Genomic DNA, 17,176 nt, shown 5'->3' with positions numbered 1-17,176 from the left:
TACATTCCACGCATTGGGAGGATATTATCAGGCTTACATCAGGTTGGTTTTCACATGGCAACTGGAACAGGTGGCTTTCATCCCATAACTGCAGCTGTTCTTCACAGACTCCAGTGTCTACTGGGAGAGGATCCTTATTTCGCTTTGCATTTCCTACAGGACAAAACATGACTTTGAACATTTTGCATAGCCAAGAAGACCGAAGGCAGTGGGAAACCTGCTTTAAAATCCTGACTCAGCCGTTCTTCCAGGTATGCAAGGGAATGGTCACTGTGTTTCCAGGTATCCCATATACAAACTACCCCATTGCTAGGGACCAGGTGCAGAGCCCCCATGAGCCTTGGTGAATACCCAGACACATCCAATGAGCTGAGACATTCCCACATGCAATAAACAGGTTTATCACCTCTTTTTCAAGATGCTTTTTATATGCCGATTCAAATCCCTGTTAGAAAAAAAAATCGGCTTTATGCCTTGGAGGGCAAGAAAATTCCATGTTCGTTTCTTCTTGGCAATTTTGTTCTTGTCCCAGCTTCATTCTTCAACACAAAGTTTTTACTGTGTCTTCCCTTTCGTCAGGGCCACCATTGTCTTCCCTCATGAGAAGACTTTTAAGTCCTCCCAAATCCTTTGTTAACGAAAGGTAGCTCCTAACAAGCCTTCAAATTCCACAGGCCTTGGAGCAGAGCCTTACTTCCGTCAAGGAACAGAGGATGAAAGATCCTGAGGGCTCCAACCTGCTCCTACAAATAGCTTATGGCCAGATGACTCCTTTCAAAGACCAGCCAGACCTTGGATTGATGGGCCTGTCCTATATGTGGAGATTTGAACAGAAGATGTCCATCCAGACCCTGATACATCTCCTTCAGCAAGAACACAGAGAAGGCAAAGGAAATTGGTACCCTGTTCTTCTGGAGCTCACATCTAAGGTTTGCTATACAAACATTCCTCCTCCTTCAAAGCAGAGACAGGGACCATGTGGATTCACCATTGTTGGTGGCAATGGAGCATGAAGTTGACTCATTTCCCTGTTTGCCAGTATAATGCTGTTCTCCTGAATATCACACAATGCCAGAAACAATCCTGATTCCTCAGATAAGTGTGTGGATAGCAAAGTCATGCTGAATTTTCCCTTCTAGGTCCAAAACATCCAGCATGTCCAACACCTGCCTGACATTTTCAGTCTGCAAAAAGCCCTGATCCATTTCTTCCAGAACAGTCATGGAGGGGAAATATACTCAGTACAACAGTTCCTAGAGCAACATGAGCTTTCAGGTATGACATGGACCTATTCTAATCCCAGTAAACTGGCCTCTACGACTCCTCAACACACACATGTTCTCCTCTGATGTTATAGCAGGATCTGTGATTTCTGTTGCAAGCTGTGAGGGAGCAGCAAACACAAGACTGCTCCATGAGGGAGGATGAGCCAGGAGCTAAGGGTAACCACAGCGCAGACCAGGCAGCAACCAGGCTACAGTCCTACATTATTGGGGCAATAGTGATAGAGCCAGGTTCTGTCAACAGTTCAGTGATCATAACACAATGCAAGGTCATACGTCCAGGAGGAGCCTAGGAAGTCCGGTCAATAAGTTATGAGAGCAGGTGACAGGGCTGCTTACAACTCAAACTCTGACCTGAGCTTACAAGTGTCCCTTGGCCCATGTGTAAGGGGTGAGGTGGAGTTTCTAGGTCAGGCTGCTTAGGTCCATTAGTGCCCTCAGGGCCCTGACACAAGGTCACAGTGGTGACTCTCAGTCATCTGCATCTTCATGGCCATCTTTGGGATTTGAGGGAGAAGGTAGAGAACTCTGAGACATTAGAATGATCTCTGAAACTTTGGAATGTGTCTTGGGCAGATTGCCTCCCACCCTCAGAGTAGGTATAGCCAGCAGAACACCATAAACTTGTAGAGACGTTTCCTGCTCTTTCACCCATGAATGGGCAACATACCCAAGAGAGATTTTTAAGACTGTAAGCAGGTATATTAGCATGGTGCACATGAGCTGGGACTCAGCACCACTTAATGCCAGATATGATACGGTATTGTCTAGGAAAAAAAAAAAAAAAAAAGCTGTGGTTAAGCTTGGAGCCACAACCGTGAAAGGCAACCAAGGCCCAGTCTAACAGAGTTTGCTGAGCAGTTGCACACCATAAACTATGTCTTCAAGGAGACAAAAATAAATCTTTTTCTATTGCTTTCTTCTGGGAGCATGCATTGACATTGCTGTTTTTCTCCTCTCTCTGTGCCTGAAGCGGACCAGCGTTCAGCTTTCTGCCGAGCTATAGGGACCATCCAGGAAGTCTGGAGCAATATCAGAATGAAACCACTGTGCTCAGGTATTTTGACTTCCTAGGTATTGTTACTTTCCCTTCCTAAGCCATTGATGAAGGCTGGAACCCATGCCAGTTGCTGAGCTTGCTTTGTTTTGACTCTTTAGCTGAAAACAAATTAGAAGTGCTTCAAAAAATACAAAATCTAATTTTAAAACCTCAAAAAATATTTTAACAAAAGCTAGCCTTAGTTTCCCCCTTGGGAGAATTCTTCCTAATACCACAGGAGGCAGAAGATAAATCCTCCATTTTGTTACAGATGTCAGAGTCCCTCCAGCCCTGTTGCTAGAGGACATCAATGCCAACACTGCTGTCCTGAAACTCCTCCCAACTCCACTCTCTATCGGTTACCTTGTAACGAGGCTTCTCATACAGCTCCAGAACAGTTGTGTGGACATAGCTACACAAATCACAAAGGAAAGACAACGGTATGTTTCAAACCATCCCTCTGGAGCAAATCAGGACTTGTCTACAGCTGCACATGTCACTGATTGCAAAGTGGCATGAGGTAAGAAGGGAGCTACTATCCTTAACAGCAAACGGTGACTTCTTCTCTCCCAGGAACATCTCTGCAGAAGAAGTGAAACCATCTTCAGTGCTGAAGATAACTGAGAATGATCTGATCATTGCAACACTGGCAAACTCTCAGTATATGATCGAGGAAGATGGCACCAAGACAACCCATTTTGACTTCCAGACACTGCAGCGGCAAGTGATCCAACGTTTTATCAGTGGGAAACCTATCATCAAAGCTCAGGTGAGCTTAGCACAATGCACCTTCAGCACAAGCCAAGTTGCAGTGCTTTGGGCCTGCGGAGGGTGTAGGATTTTGTTTCCAGCACCTGATACTCACCTCTCCAGAGCTGGAGCAAACACAGATGAAGGTTCTTGTACATTTGGCAGCCTACCACTCTGCATCTATCTGCACTCCTTGGATGGTAACGGTGGTGTGGTCAAAAACCACATTGTGCTCAGCAAACCTTGGTGTTGTGAAAGGCAATGTGAGCCTTTCTGTCAAAGCCTGAGGGGGAGATTGGCCTGGATTTTCTTATAATCAAGGAGGAGTCAGACACCATTTAAAAAAACTCAAGAGAGTTCAGTTCCTGGGCATAATATAGGGCTGGAATCTAATGCTGGTCTCTGAACCATGATGGAGAAGCCAGTCTTCTGCTGTGGTATTCATCTTCACTTACTTACATCAGCCTTTGACTTTCCTCCAGAAGCTCTCAGGGGACCAGATTTGCAAATGGTTATCTCCATCTGAAAAAGCAGGCCAGAGATATACACTTCAAAAATTAAGTCTTGCGGAACAGCAATGAATTTAGGTACCTAAGTCCCTTTAGCTGCTTTAAAGCTTCCCATAACCCTCAGGTGGTTATATAAACTTCACCTGGGGCTCTCCTCTGATCACTGGTTGCCCCAGCTATTTCCTGTGTCAGAGGAAGGGCCTACTGGGTGTCTGGAGATTTGTGAAATGTGAAAATCTGGTCACAATGGAGTGGGGAAAAGGGCTTCAAGGGCATTATGAAATGTCTGTCACATATTGATTCAGGTCCACATGCTTGTCCAGTAGTACAGTAGGATAAGCAGAGAAAATAACACACAGTTGCAGATAAACTGAAAGAGTTTGGCTGGAGGAACTTCTGGATGTTTCTGGTCCAACTCTTTTCTCCAAGTAAGACTAATTTCAAAGGAAGAGAAGATTGCTCAGGGTGTTGTACAGTTGAATTTTGGAAATCTCCAAGGATAGAGATTCATCACCTCTCTGCCCCTCTGTTCTGATGTTTTAGCACCCTCACAGTGAAAATGTTTTCTGCATGCTTAAATAGGAGATCCCTGGTTTCCCCTTATCCTTATTGCTCTCACTGTGATCCTCCTTTTAGTGGTGGAAGATCAATTAGATTCTACACATAGAGTTATCTGTTATAGGGTGAACAATCCCCTGCGTACTGTTCTGGATCCCCTCAGTCATCTTGTTAGTCTCTGCTGGTCTCACTTCAATTTGTCCATGTCTCTTGTACTGAGGAACCCCAGATTGGACACAGTATTCAAATTTAGTCTGATAAAGGCTGAATAGATGGAAAGAATCACTTCCCTCATCCTGCTGGCTACACTGCTGCTAATATCACGCTTGAAGACTGCCTCCTCCAAAAAAGAAAGAAGGGTGATAGTTGTAGGTGACTCCCTTCTGAGAGGGACAGAGGGCCCAATATGCCGGCCTGACCCTACCCATAGGGAGGTGTGCTGCCTTCCTGGGGCCTGGGTCAGAGACATAACCCGGAAACTCCCACAGCTGGTTAGGCCCACTGATTATTTTCCACTCCTCATAGTTCAAGTGGGCAGTGATGAAATTGCACAGAGAAGCCTACGAACTATGAAAAGAGATTTCAGGGGTTTAGGGCGTTTGGTTCAAGGAGCAGGAGCTCAAGTGATCTTCTGTTCTATACCTTCAGGGTCAGCGAGCGGCACGGAGTGGGCTTGGAAAGTTCCATTAATTAATAATTGGCTTAGAGGCTGGTGTCGAGACAGAAACTTTGGGTTCTTTGATCATGGGGCAGTTTACTCGGCCCCTGGCCTGTCTTCTGTTTGTGGAACCCACCTTTCTTACAGGGGACAACGAATCCTAGCACAGGAGCTGGCGGGGTTTATCGACAGATCTTTAAACTAGCTACGAAGGGGGAAGGGGACAAAACAAGGCCCTCAAGGGAAGAGCCCAGGGGAATGGTGCTCGATCTGGGGCTGAGGCAGCCGTCTCGGCTGAAGTGCATGTACACCAATGCACGCAGCATGAGTAACAAACAGGAGGAGCTGGAAGCAATTGTGCGGCAGGATAACTATGACCTGGTTGCCATTACTGAAACGTGGTGGGACCACTCCCATGACTGGAGTGCTGTGATGGAAGGCTACAAGCTCTTCAGAAGGGATAGACGAGGAAGGAAGGGTGGTGGTGTGGCCCTTTATATTAAAGACTGTTTTGACGTTGAAGAGCTTGGGGTTGGGAATGATACAGTTGAGTGTCTATGGATAAGGATAAGAGGAAAGGCCTGTAGGAGTGACATCGTGGTGGGGGGTCTGTTATAGACCGCCTAATCAGGATGAAGAGAAGGACGAGGCGTTCTATGGGCAGCTTGAGCGAGTCGCGCGATCGCCAGCACTCGTTCTTGTGGGAGACTTCAACTTCCCTGATGTATGCTGGGAATATCATACAGCGCACAGGAAACAGTCCAAAAGGTTCCTAGAGGGTGTGGAAGATAGTTTCCTTATGCAGCTGGTACGAGAGCCTACCAGGGGTGGTGCCCTGATTGACCTACTCTTTACTAACAGAGAAGGTCTGGTGGGAGACGTGAAGGTTGGGCACTGTCTTGGGCAGAGCGACCATGAAATTGTAGAATTCTCTGTTCTTGGAGATGTCAGAAGGATCACTAGCAGAACGGCTATCCTGAACTTCAAGAGGGCGGACTTTGACTTGTTCAGGACGCTTGTTGCGAGGGTCCCTTGGGAGTCGCTCCTTAAGGGTAAAGGGGTCCAGGAAGCCTGGACGCTCCTCAAGATGGAGATCTTAAAGGCACAAGAACAGGCTGTTCCTGAATGCTGTAAGGCGAGCCGTAGGGGAAGAAGACCGGTGTGGATGAACCGGGAACTATTGTTGAGGCTCCGGAAGAAAAAGAGAGTCTATGTCCTCTGGAAGAAGGGACAGGCTACTTGGGGAGATTACAAAGAAGTTTCTAAGGTATGCAGGGAGGAAGTTAGGAAGGCAAAAGCTCAGCATGAACTCAGATTGGCCACTGCAGTAAAAGAGAACAAGAAATCCTTTTACAAATATATCAGTGGTAAGAGAAGAAATAAGGAGCATTTACACCCTTTACTTGATGCAGCGGGGAATGTGATCACTGAGGATAAGGAGAAGGCTGAGGTCCTCAACGCCTTCTTTACTTCTGCCTTTAATAGGCAGATCAGTTATCCTCAGGGCACTTTATGCCCTAATCTGGAAGTCTGGGATGCCAGGCCGAGTACACCCCCTGTGGTACAGGTGGAGACAGTTAGGGAGCTCCTTCTCCATCTGGACTGCCACAAGTCCATGGGACCGGACGGGCTCCATCCTAGGGTGCTAAGGGAGTTGGTGGGGGTGATTGCCGAGCCGCTCTCGGCCATCTACCAGCGGTCCTGGTTATCTGGGGAGGTCCCGGAGGACTGGAGGCTTGCCGATGTGACTCCCATCTACAAGAAGGGCCGTAAGGAGGATCCAGGGAACTACAGGCCTGTCAGCCTGACCTCAGTACCTGGGAAAGTTATGGAGCAAATCATCTTGGGTGAGATCACTCGGCATATGAGTGGCATCCAGGGGATCAGGCCCAGCCAGCACAGGTTCACGAAAGGCAGGTCGTGCTTGACCAACCTCATTTCCTTTTACGACTGGGTGACCAGACTGGTGGATGAAGGAAAGGCTGTTGATGTGGTCTACCTGGACTTCAGCAAGGCCTTTGACACGGTCTCTCACAGTATTCTCCTAGGGAAACTGGCTGCCTGTGGACTGGGTAGGTATACCCTTCTTTGGATAAAGAATTGGCTAGGGGGCCGTGCCCAGCGGGTGGTGGTTAATGGAGTCAAGTCCAGCTGGCAGCCTGTTACAAGTGGTGTCCCCCAGGGGTCGGTACTTGGGCCCATCTTGTTCAATATCTTTATTGATGACCTAGACGAGGGGATTGAGTGTACCCTCAGTAAGTTTGCAGATGACACCAAGTTGGGTGGCGGTGTTGATCTGCCTGAGGGTAGGGAGGCCCTTCAGAGGGATCTGGATAGGCTGGATCACTGGGCTGAGCTGAATGGCATGAGGTTCAACAAGGCCAAGTGTCGGGTCCTGCACTTTGGCCACAATAACCCCATGCAGCGCTATAGGCTCGGAGCTGAGTGGCTGGAGGACTGTGAAGAGGAAAGGGACCTGGGGGTGTTGGTTGATGCTCAGCTGAACATGAGCCGACAGTGTGCCCAGGTGGCCAAGAGGGCCAACGGCATCCTGGCCTGCATTAGAAATAGTGTGGCCAGCAGGAGCAGGGAGGTAATCATCCCCCTGTATTTGGCACTGGTGAGGCCGCACCTTGAGTATTGTGTTCAGTTTTGGGCCCCTCACTACAAGAAAGACATTGAAGCCCTGGAATGTGTCCAGAGAAGGGCAACAAAGTTGGTGAGGGTCTGGAGCACAAGTCTTATGAGGAGCGGCTGAGAGAGTTGGGATTGTTTAGTCTGGAGAAGAGAAGGCTCAGGGGAGACCTCATTGCACTCTATAGCTTCCTGAAGGCAGGTTGTGATGAGCAGGGGTTTGGCCTCTTCTTCCAGGCAACAAGCAGGACCCGAGGAAATGGCCACAAGTTGTACCAGAGGAGGTTTAGATTGGACGTGAGGAAAAACTTTTTCTCTCAAAGAGTGGTAAGGCACTGGAACGGCCTGCCCAGGGAGGTGGTGGAGTCTCCGTCCCTGGCAGTGTTCAAGAGGCGGCTTGATGAGAAGCTACAGGATATGGTTTAGTAGCTGTGGCAGCAATGGTAGTGGGAAGACGGTTGGACTAGATGATCTTATAGGTCCCATCCAACCATGTGATTCTATGATTCTATGATTCTATAGCCAAGTGTGCACATGTCCTTTTTCACCATAAGAGCACACTGCTGACTCATGTTCAACTTGTCCACCGGGACAAACAAATCTTTTTTGCAAAGCTGCTCCAGAGCTGGTCTGCTCTCAGCCTATGCTGTTGCATATGATTGTTCCATCTCCGATGCAGGATTTTGCATTTATCTTTGTTGAGCTTCATAAGGTTACTGTTGGCCCATTTCTCCAGCCTGTCGAGATCCCCCTGAATGGCAGACATGCTCTCCAGCATATCGGCTCCTTTCCCCAGCTTGGTGTCATCTACAAAGTTGCTGAAATATCATGTCAGTTATTGCTGAAGTATCTTAATGACATCAGCCAGCTCCCTTAGCACCACTGGATGCATTCCACTTGGTCTCATGGACCTGTGTGTATCCAGCTGTACTAGGTCTGGTTGAAATTGAGTTAATTTTCATCATAGCAGCTCATATGGTGTTGTGTTTTAGATTTGTGACCAAAACAGTGCTGATAACACACTAATGTTTCAGCTATTGCTGAACAATATTTGCACAGCATTAGGCCTTCTCCATTTCTCATTCTGCCCCCTCTCCCAGTGAATAGATTGGGGATCTGCAAGAGGCTGGGAGGGGACACAGTCAGGCAGATGACCCAAGCTAACCAAAGAGGTATTGCATGCTGTATAACATCATGCTCAGCAATAAAACAGGGAAAAAGGAGTTTTAGGAATGTTAGCTATCTTTTGCTCAGGAACTGTCTGGGCATCAGTCTACCCATGGGAAGTGGTGAGTGATTGCCTTTGCATCACTTGTTTTGTTTTCTCACTTATTCTTTCTTTCGTTTTTCACCATCCCACTGGGGATAAGGAGGGCAGGAAGTGAGGGAGCAGCTCTGTGGTGCTTAGCTGCCACAACAGCAACTTACCTCACTAGTCTGTAATTTGGTTCTCCTTTTTTGTGACATTCCTTTAAACTTCACCAGTAAACACAGAGGACTGAAAGCAGACCTTTACAGTAAAAAGTGAGGCAAAGAAAGCACCAAGTATCTCAATGAGTACCTTTTCCATGTTCTTTATCAGTAGATATCCTTCCCTCTTGAGCAGTGGGCCCAGTTTTTGTCTGGTCTTCCCTTTGCTATCAATGTACTGATGTAGAAAATCTTCTTGTTGGTCTTCACATCCCTCAGCAGTGTCAACTCCAGATGAGCTTTGTCTTTCGTAACTCCATCCTTGCATCCCAAGCGATGTCTCTGTATTCCAATTGGGTAGCCACTCGCTGCTTCCACCTCCTGTATACCTGTTACATTAGGCTGTCTTTGCCACGGGCCCTGCAGCCAAGACATGGGTAGCTGTGTATTACTGCATGGTCATGGGCTTCCCCTTTGGCCTGCATCAAGTGATACTTTGTGCCTTCATAGCCACTCATTTTGTTCCAGACTGCTCCATCCTTTGCACTGAACAGCATGAAGACTCTGCAGTACACAAAAACAAAAGTGAGAGAACAGCTGCATCAGGTATGACAAAAGCTTACCATCTTTTTTTTTTTGCATCCAAGCTTTCTTCTGCCTTGTAGCGCTTATTAATAAGCCACCTCAGGGGACAGAGAGCTCAATGGAAAATATGGCACTTGCAGGATGTCTTAAAAGACCCACGTCCAAATCAGGATGAAGCCTCACAAGGAACCGATTTTCTTTGCTGGCTCTAAACAGAATCTAGGCAACTCACTCAGATGGACTCATCTGTACAAGTGTCTAAACCAAGGGGATATGGTGACCACAGCATGCCATGCACTGCCACGGTGGATCAGCACCGGTGGCAACTGTAGGGTTATTGCTCCTGTTTGCAACTAGGCTGGGGAACCCATGTCCTTGTAGAGGCTGTGTCTTTCCCATGTAAACCCTGGACGTCACCCAGATGTCTCTAATTTTCCCTTTGATAAGAGGACAGAACTGGTGCCAAAGGTTATACAGTCACTTTGCTGTACAGATACAATTGCAGGACCCAGACCTCATGTGTCAGAGTCACAGTCTAGCTATGTTTCTCCTATTGATAGGTATCACTAAGTGTGAACCAGATGAAACAGATCATGGAAGAAGCCCTATCAGTGCATGCTATTTCCCAAACGCTTGCCACCTTGAAAGTGGCTGCTGAGTTCCTGGCTGTGACTGGTGGGGACCCAGAGCGCCAGTTGTCTGAATATGTAAAATGTGAGCTGAAGATGGATGCAAGTGTAGAGCAGTTCACAGACTTGCCGGTAAGCAAGGCACTTTGCTTGTACTGGGTGGTAAATTGCCTGAACATTTCCATCCCTCATACCCTCCTCTAAGAAATAAGACATCACCTTTTAAGTCGCACACTTTTTTGTGAGCTAACCAAGAACATGGCTAACTCAGACATGGCCTTTCTGAAGAGTACAAACTGGCTGACTGATTTCCTGTCTGTTTTCTCCTCCTCCAGGTGGTACCAAAGACTCAGCTGAAGCACATTCTGTCTCTGTGGCAGATATTGTCAGCAAAGAGATCTGTGCTGCTGGTGCAGATGAATCAGGTGAGGGAGACAGCCTGATTAAGAAAACTATCTGTAAGATCTAAGGGAAGAGAAAAACTTTTTGACCAAGTTGATTTTCTTTGAAAAACTTTGGAAATTTTTAAGAAAAAAATAGGAAAATTTTGTGATTTTAATCTTACCATTCAGCAAGAGCCAAGCAATATTAATCTACATAAGTCAGTCACATAAGACCCTTGGAAAAGTGCTATCCGCAAGATTTTATGCTAGAAGCAGTGGTGATTTCTGGCATGGGTTACATCAGCTAACTTTGCTTCTTTGCTGGCTCTAAACGGAATCTAGGCAACTCACTCAGATGGACTCATCTGTACAAGTGTCTAAACCAAGATGTCTAAACATCAGCAGCTGGTGCTGTTGTCTCTGGTGGCCCTGGCAAAAGAGCCAGAAACAAAGAGGGTCTCAGTTCTACCTCTTCCATAAGATGTAGCCCCCAGAGGGTCTTTGCAGGGGGTCCCAGGCCAGTCTCTTGCTGATGTTTATAATTGCAGAATCCCTTCTGCCTGGTTTCGGAGCAGTACCATGAGGAATTGAGTGCAGAGAAGGAGAAGGCTCTGACTATCACACTGTCCACAGTTAACCTGGACTTGTTCATCATTGAGCTCCATGAGATGATCATTGTGCCTCTGGATAGCTTTGATCCACAGTGGGGGTAAGAGCAAATTTTTCCTAGTTTGTTCCAGGGACAGATACCAACTATTTAGTTAGACCCAGATGGAAGAGGTCTTGAAGTGCCTTTTAAGGTGGGCTCTTGAAGCTTGCTGAAGAGAAGGGCCGTGGCTTCCAAAAATGGGAGTCACTGTAGCTGTGATGAGCACATATTTTTTTGATGCCCAGATAAAGAGAAGTGGGAATAAAATACAGCAGAAGCCCCAGCACCTTCAAGTCATCTGGCATGTCATGAGGAAGCAAGAGTACCACTAAAAATTATACGATTGTGGTGACTTAGGTTGGGAGGGCCCTCTGGAGGTCTATAGTTTGAACCCCTTTGGTTCAAACAGGTCTGACTTCAAAGCTGCAATAGTTGCCCACATTGTTGTCTGATATCACCAGAGATACCCCAGCAAATATTGCCTGGCTTCCAGCTGCAAGGCCGTCTCGGGGTACCAGCGTGGAGTGTCATTGTCTACCAGCATTCCCTGACAAAGGTCAGGGCCTTTGGAAACCCAGCAGTCCACCAGACACTTAAAATTATGATCTGTCTCACCCACAGGCTAAAGGAAACTTTCAGATCCTTCCTGGAAGACAGGCAAGATGATGCCTCCATTGCAAACCTGACAGACACTTTGAGTCCAGACCTACTACTGAAGGATGTTGTTTCCATCTGGAAGACAGCTGTGAGGACCAGCAAACTTCATAGCCCTACTTACACCCAGAAGAGACCAACATAACTCTTTCTAAGTCCCCCAGGAATTAACTCACCTACAGCTTCGCCAACCCAGTTGTCACTGCCGTAAGCCTTACTTGTCCTGAGCGACCTCACCCAGGATTTCCACCCATGCACCCACTGTCCACTGGTCCAGGAGCTTCACTTAAGTTCAGCCCTGGGCCTTCTGTCTCTGCCTGCACTGGGGTCCATCCCTGTGCCCTGACAACCCTGATTTTCTCACTAGTCTTTCTGCACAGACCTTGGACCTGTTTCATCACTTCACCTTGTTTTGATGATCACTGGGCAGCAGTCAATGGAATCTGGCTGTGCCCAGGTTCTGTGGGACTGTGCCTGGTTGGTGTCTGTCCTGTCTCTGCTGGGGTCACCCTCTGCTCCCAGCTCATTTTCCTGTGTGGAACAGCCCCACATCTGATGCTCCCTGACTAAAATCTCCCCACCAATCATTCAGTTTGTTGCCAATATATTGCATCTAAGTTTCAGCACAGGTTACCAAAAACCAATCAACTGGAAAGGGAACCTCATTTCAATGCTTTCTACTGTATTTGTGCTTTTTCCTAATAGCTGTGATAGCATATTCAAGGCAGCAAAGGCAATGTAAGCAAAAATACACCTAGAAATAAAAGCAAAAGCAAGAAACTTACAGTAGCTGCAGCCCTGCAGCATGGATCATCAGTGGTACTTCCACAATAAAGATACACTTTACAGCTGCAGTGAAGACCCATTTTATACCCATATTTGGGGACTCTGCACCTTGAGAGAGATAGTAAGTCACCCCTTCGGTTGGCCTAGATCAGGTCTTCAGTTTTGGTCATCCATTTTCAAGGCCTCCACTCTCATCCCCTGCCCATACTCCTCTTTACGTACTTTATTCTGCATATAGTAACTACTTGTTACTTGTGTTAGTCACCATATATATGTGTGTGTGTATATAGACACAAAATACAGATGTATATGTACATATGTATATATACATCCATATATTTGTATATACACATATACATCCATATATTTGTATATACACATATACATGCATATATAGAGATATATATACACATGTACACACAAAAACTCTTGTAATGGTAGAACACACAGTTGCACAGCACTAAAGCTCAGACAAGTTTAAGTTCTGTAAGCTTATGGACAAAGGAAGGAAGAAATGGATCCTCCTGGTCCTGGTGCAAAGCGAAACCTCAGCTCCACACTTCTCCCCACCGTAACTTTGCAGTTGAGCAGAACCTCAGCCCACCGTAACGTTGCAGCAAGAAGCAGAACAACTGGCTCATCTCCTTCCACCAAGCCAGTGGAGGACAACACAGGGAGGTGAGCCAGGTCTCTGTAGGCATAAACAAGCTGGGCTCACCCACAGTGATGTCTTCTTGGAACAGCTCTGTAGAGATTTGGAGGTGGGGTCTGCCACAGTGCTGGGGGTTGAGAGCCAGGGGCCCTGCTGGGACAGCAGGCTCCAAAACTGGCTAAGGCCTTTGATGGAAAGAGGGAGCATGCTGAAAGCTGTTCCAGTACAGAAGCAGGATGTGGGCATAAAATGCACAAATATTGTTGCTGTGGAATGCAAGTTCTGCACCTGAAATAAGAAACTGCTTTTGCTTAATTAACGTTGCATGGGAGAGTAAGGCTAAAGTAAGATAGTTTTCCCCCAGAAACCATAATCTGTAAATCAAATGCTACCAGTGTGGACTGTACAGTCAGGAGGGAGTCTTGCAATGTAAGATATCCTTCATCTAAAGAATTGTATCAGTATTACCATAATAGGCCTAAAATGCCCAAGTAACAGTATCAGAAACACTGAATTTGGGTATGAATGTAACAGAGTTGAGACCAATGAGTAATTAAGGATTGTTTACTTGGGAGGAGTCTGAAGGGCAAAAAAAGAGGTGCAAGGAGGCAAAGGAAGAATATAAGCAATGAGGTAAAAGTTCAGGTGGAGAACAAAGAAAGGTGAGAAGCTTCTGATGGAAGGAGTGCAGATGCTGAAGCTGAGCTGTGGACCCAACACCATTGGGGATCCTGGAGGGAAGCCCCCGTGGAGAACACGCTGGTCTCTCCGCCAGCTTGGTCCATGATAGTTTGTGTGAGAGGGTGCAGTAAAGATGCATAAACTTATAAGGAAATATAGACTTGGTACCTTAATACTAAGTGCAGGAAGAAAGGCAATAGGATTGCAGCTTAATAAGTGTTTGATTTACAAGATTTCTTTGTAGTAATATAATTATTTATCAGAACTAGTACTAGTAATAAGCAGTAGAATTGTCACTTCATATTACTTGCAGTGACATAATTGTGAGTTATGCTACTAAGAAGTGGTGTGTTTATAAGGTAGTTAAGGTGTTATGAAGTTTTTAGAGGTGTGTTTTGCTTAATAAACATCATTACCATCTCAGTCCACTACCTCTCAAGCCTCCAACTGAAAGGAGAAGAGCTGGACTTGGGGAGTAGATGCTTTCCATCCTTGGGAAGAACAGGAGACAAGGAGAGGCGATTTAGACACACAGTGGGCCTTCCCTCAGGGAAAAAGGGCTTTTAATAGGTCTAGGGAGGTGTAAACCCTTCACATGCGGCTTCTAAGGGCCTGTGGCCACACATACCCCATGGCATAGCGGAGAAAGCAGGGGTGATAGGAGCTGCTCAGCACAATCAGAGGGATGCGATGGGAAGAGACGATGTGTCCATTTCTGAAAGAGGGAACAGTGCCATGGTAGGGCCATACCTGCCCCTCTGCATTTTCCTCCAACACAAAAATAAAACCCTATTCAGATTTGGAGTGGAGAGCACACGGGGTGGTGCGTAAGCCAGCATGTTTGGACTGCAGCACTCTCCAACCTGTGGTGTTGGTATTTGACCAGCCATTTTCCCCTCCACTTGGATGGGAAACTCCTCTTCCATTCCCTCCCAGCACAAGGTCTTCCACATTGTTCAGATTCTCCTTGGATGAACCTTGGTGAAGACAAAGACTGACCATGTCACATAATGTTGCCCAGAAAGCTAGCTAGTGGCATCTCCATCCTTGGACTCACTGAACCCTCAGTTGGCCGCGGCTGATACCAGCCACACTCAGCTGTTGGAGGCCATCAGGGCAACCTGGGATGGGGCTGAGTCCTTCAGCTTCATCCATCCATCCATTCATGGCTTCATGCAGAGCTGCCACAGAGCCCTAAAGTGTCACAGGTATTGCAAGGTGCAGATCAAGGTGTGCCAGGACAGGCTGACAGGTTGGGAAATGGCTGAGCCTTGGCCACCACCTATTTCAGGGTCTTTCTTTGCAGCCAGGTGTGGGTTGAAGAGGAGGGCGAAGAGGGAAGGATGGAAATTTATATAATCTGTCAGAATTCACCCAAGAGGAAACTAAACTCTTCCAATCTCACCCTAGGCAGGCAAGTTTGGTTTTACTAATACATCAAAATTTCCTCTTTTCACTGTGTGACACAGTCCCACCAAAACATAAAGCCATAAATCACAGGGCAGTGGGATGATTGATTTAACTTAATAAAAGAAAGCAGTAGGAGGAGAAAGTAAATCATACAGAGGGGCTTGATTTGAGGCTACAAAAGCGATGTGCTAGCCTGTGTACGTAGACAAAATATACAGCTTACCGTTCTCTCCACACCACTGCAACTCAGCCCTGTTATTTACCGCACTTCTATAACCACTGCTGCTCAAGCATCCTGCTGATAGACCCCAATTAATCCCAGTTCTTTTGCTCTGAAGAAACATTTTTGTTCTGTGCAGGAGTGACATTTCTAGTGTTCACCAGTGTAGGTCTCTGCTCGGTGTGTCACAGCTTGCACAGTGGACCACGGCAGCCATCCTAAAATGGATGTTGTTAGAATCAGGAAGGAGACACTGTGGTCCTGGAGACCTTGTATCAGCAGCATCCATTTGTTCACATGAGCTGAGCAGTGGGTCACCAGAGTTCCCTGACCCGCAGCTGCTGCACTGCCTCCAGCAGCAGCTGGGGATGTAAACATCTGTCTGCAATCCCAGTCATCATCTCCTTATCCCCCCGGGGCCAAAAGTCTGTGCCCAAGGTCCCAAAGCCCAGCCCTTACACAACCTTCATGGCTACATAGCCGTGGCTCAGGCTGCTGCAGGTGTTGCACAGTCATCAGGAGAAGCCATGAGACATCTGTAGAGCAGAGCCAGGAAAGGACATAAGGTGACACCACAGGCAGAGGTAGGGTGGTTGAGATGGCATCTCTACCAGATCAAGGGTTCATCAGAAAAAAAAAAAACCACAACATTGTGGGAAGGTATAAAACCTTCAAGAAGCAAACAAGGAGGTGAAATAGGGCAACTCAGCACCTTCGAGGATGTGCCCTGGGGCTGCAGAAACCAACTGCAGGGCCTGTTGTGATAGGACGACGGGTAATGGTTTTAAAACAGAAGGAGGTAGATTCAGACAGGACATCAGGAAAAATTTTTTTACCATGAGGGTGGTGGAACACTGGAATAGGTTGCCCAGAGAGGTGGTAGATGCCCCATCCCTGGAAACATTCAAGGCCAGGCTGGACAGTCACCACTGGCTCACAGCTGCTGATTAAGAGATAGAGGAGCAGATCTGAGTCAGAGCCTGGAACAAGCTAGAGCTATTTGACAACTGCTAGGACCCTGTATGGATACTGCTGTATGGAGGTGGTGGGACTCACAGGAGCCGCAGGAACAGCTGTGAGTGATCCTAACCCCACTGCAGTGCTGTCCAATCTTGTCCCAGTGTCAGTGGCACCAGGGGAAAAAGCTGGGGGAAAACACCAGGGCCCGCTGCAGAGGACTGTGGAGGGACTGCTGCTTTCCCTAAACATGATGTGGTTGCTTGGTTCAGAAGAAGAGAAAGCTGAGGAAGGACCAGAGGGGTGTTTTTTTTAATCACGAAAGCAGCTACTGAATACAAGATCAGATTTCATGCAGGAGGGACCAAGACAGCAGCCTAAGCCTGAGGTTTGAAATTAAACCTGCAGTGATGGATGGATTGGTACCAGCTGCTAGGGCAATTACTGAACCTGTAAATCAACAGCATTTGACTCAGCTCTAGCTTAAGAGGAAAGTCATTCAGGCAGAACAATTTTATGGGGCACAAAGAGATAGAAAATGTAAAGAGAAAGAAGAGAGTCTGTGAAATAGTCCAAGCAGTAACATTTGCCACCAATTATCTGTTCCATAAGAGGCACAGTTAACAGAGAAAAGACAGTGTTTCAAAGTTGACGCAAAGGGCAGTGATTTTGCTAGAGTACTGGAGACAGAGACAGAAGAAGGAATTTCCATACGTCACAGAGCTGAGG

General features: G+C 46.9%; 1 protein-coding gene across 1 annotated transcript in view; it reads left to right on the top strand.

The window, feature by feature from the left end:
* Positions 1-12,595, top strand: part of LOC147602382 (E3 ubiquitin-protein ligase rnf213-alpha-like) — a 68,596-nt gene extending 56,001 nt beyond the window's left edge. The window contains exons 56-66 of the mRNA XM_086739553.1: positions 160-251; positions 675-929; positions 1,140-1,275; positions 2,257-2,340; positions 2,594-2,762; positions 2,896-3,091; positions 9,370-9,447; positions 9,987-10,187; positions 10,391-10,480; positions 10,987-11,147; positions 11,709-12,595. Of these exons, the coding sequence (XP_086595679.1) occupies positions 160-251; positions 675-929; positions 1,140-1,275; positions 2,257-2,340; positions 2,594-2,762; positions 2,896-3,091; positions 9,370-9,447; positions 9,987-10,187; positions 10,391-10,480; positions 10,987-11,147; positions 11,709-11,886 (1,640 nt within the window). The 3' untranslated portion in view covers positions 11,887-12,595. The remainder of the gene's footprint in view (positions 1-159; positions 252-674; positions 930-1,139; positions 1,276-2,256; positions 2,341-2,593; positions 2,763-2,895; positions 3,092-9,369; positions 9,448-9,986; positions 10,188-10,390; positions 10,481-10,986; positions 11,148-11,708) is intronic.
* Positions 12,596-17,176: the final 4,581 nt, after the last annotated feature.

This window comes from Chlamydotis macqueenii, chromosome 1 (genome assembly GCF_036417535.1).
Source record: "Chlamydotis macqueenii isolate bChlMac1 chromosome 1, bChlMac1.mat, whole genome shotgun sequence".
Lineage (NCBI taxonomy): Eukaryota > Metazoa > Chordata > Aves > Otidiformes > Otididae > Chlamydotis > Chlamydotis macqueenii.
Note: the sequence above shows the minus strand (reverse complement) of the source record. Positions and strands in the feature narration are given on the sequence as shown.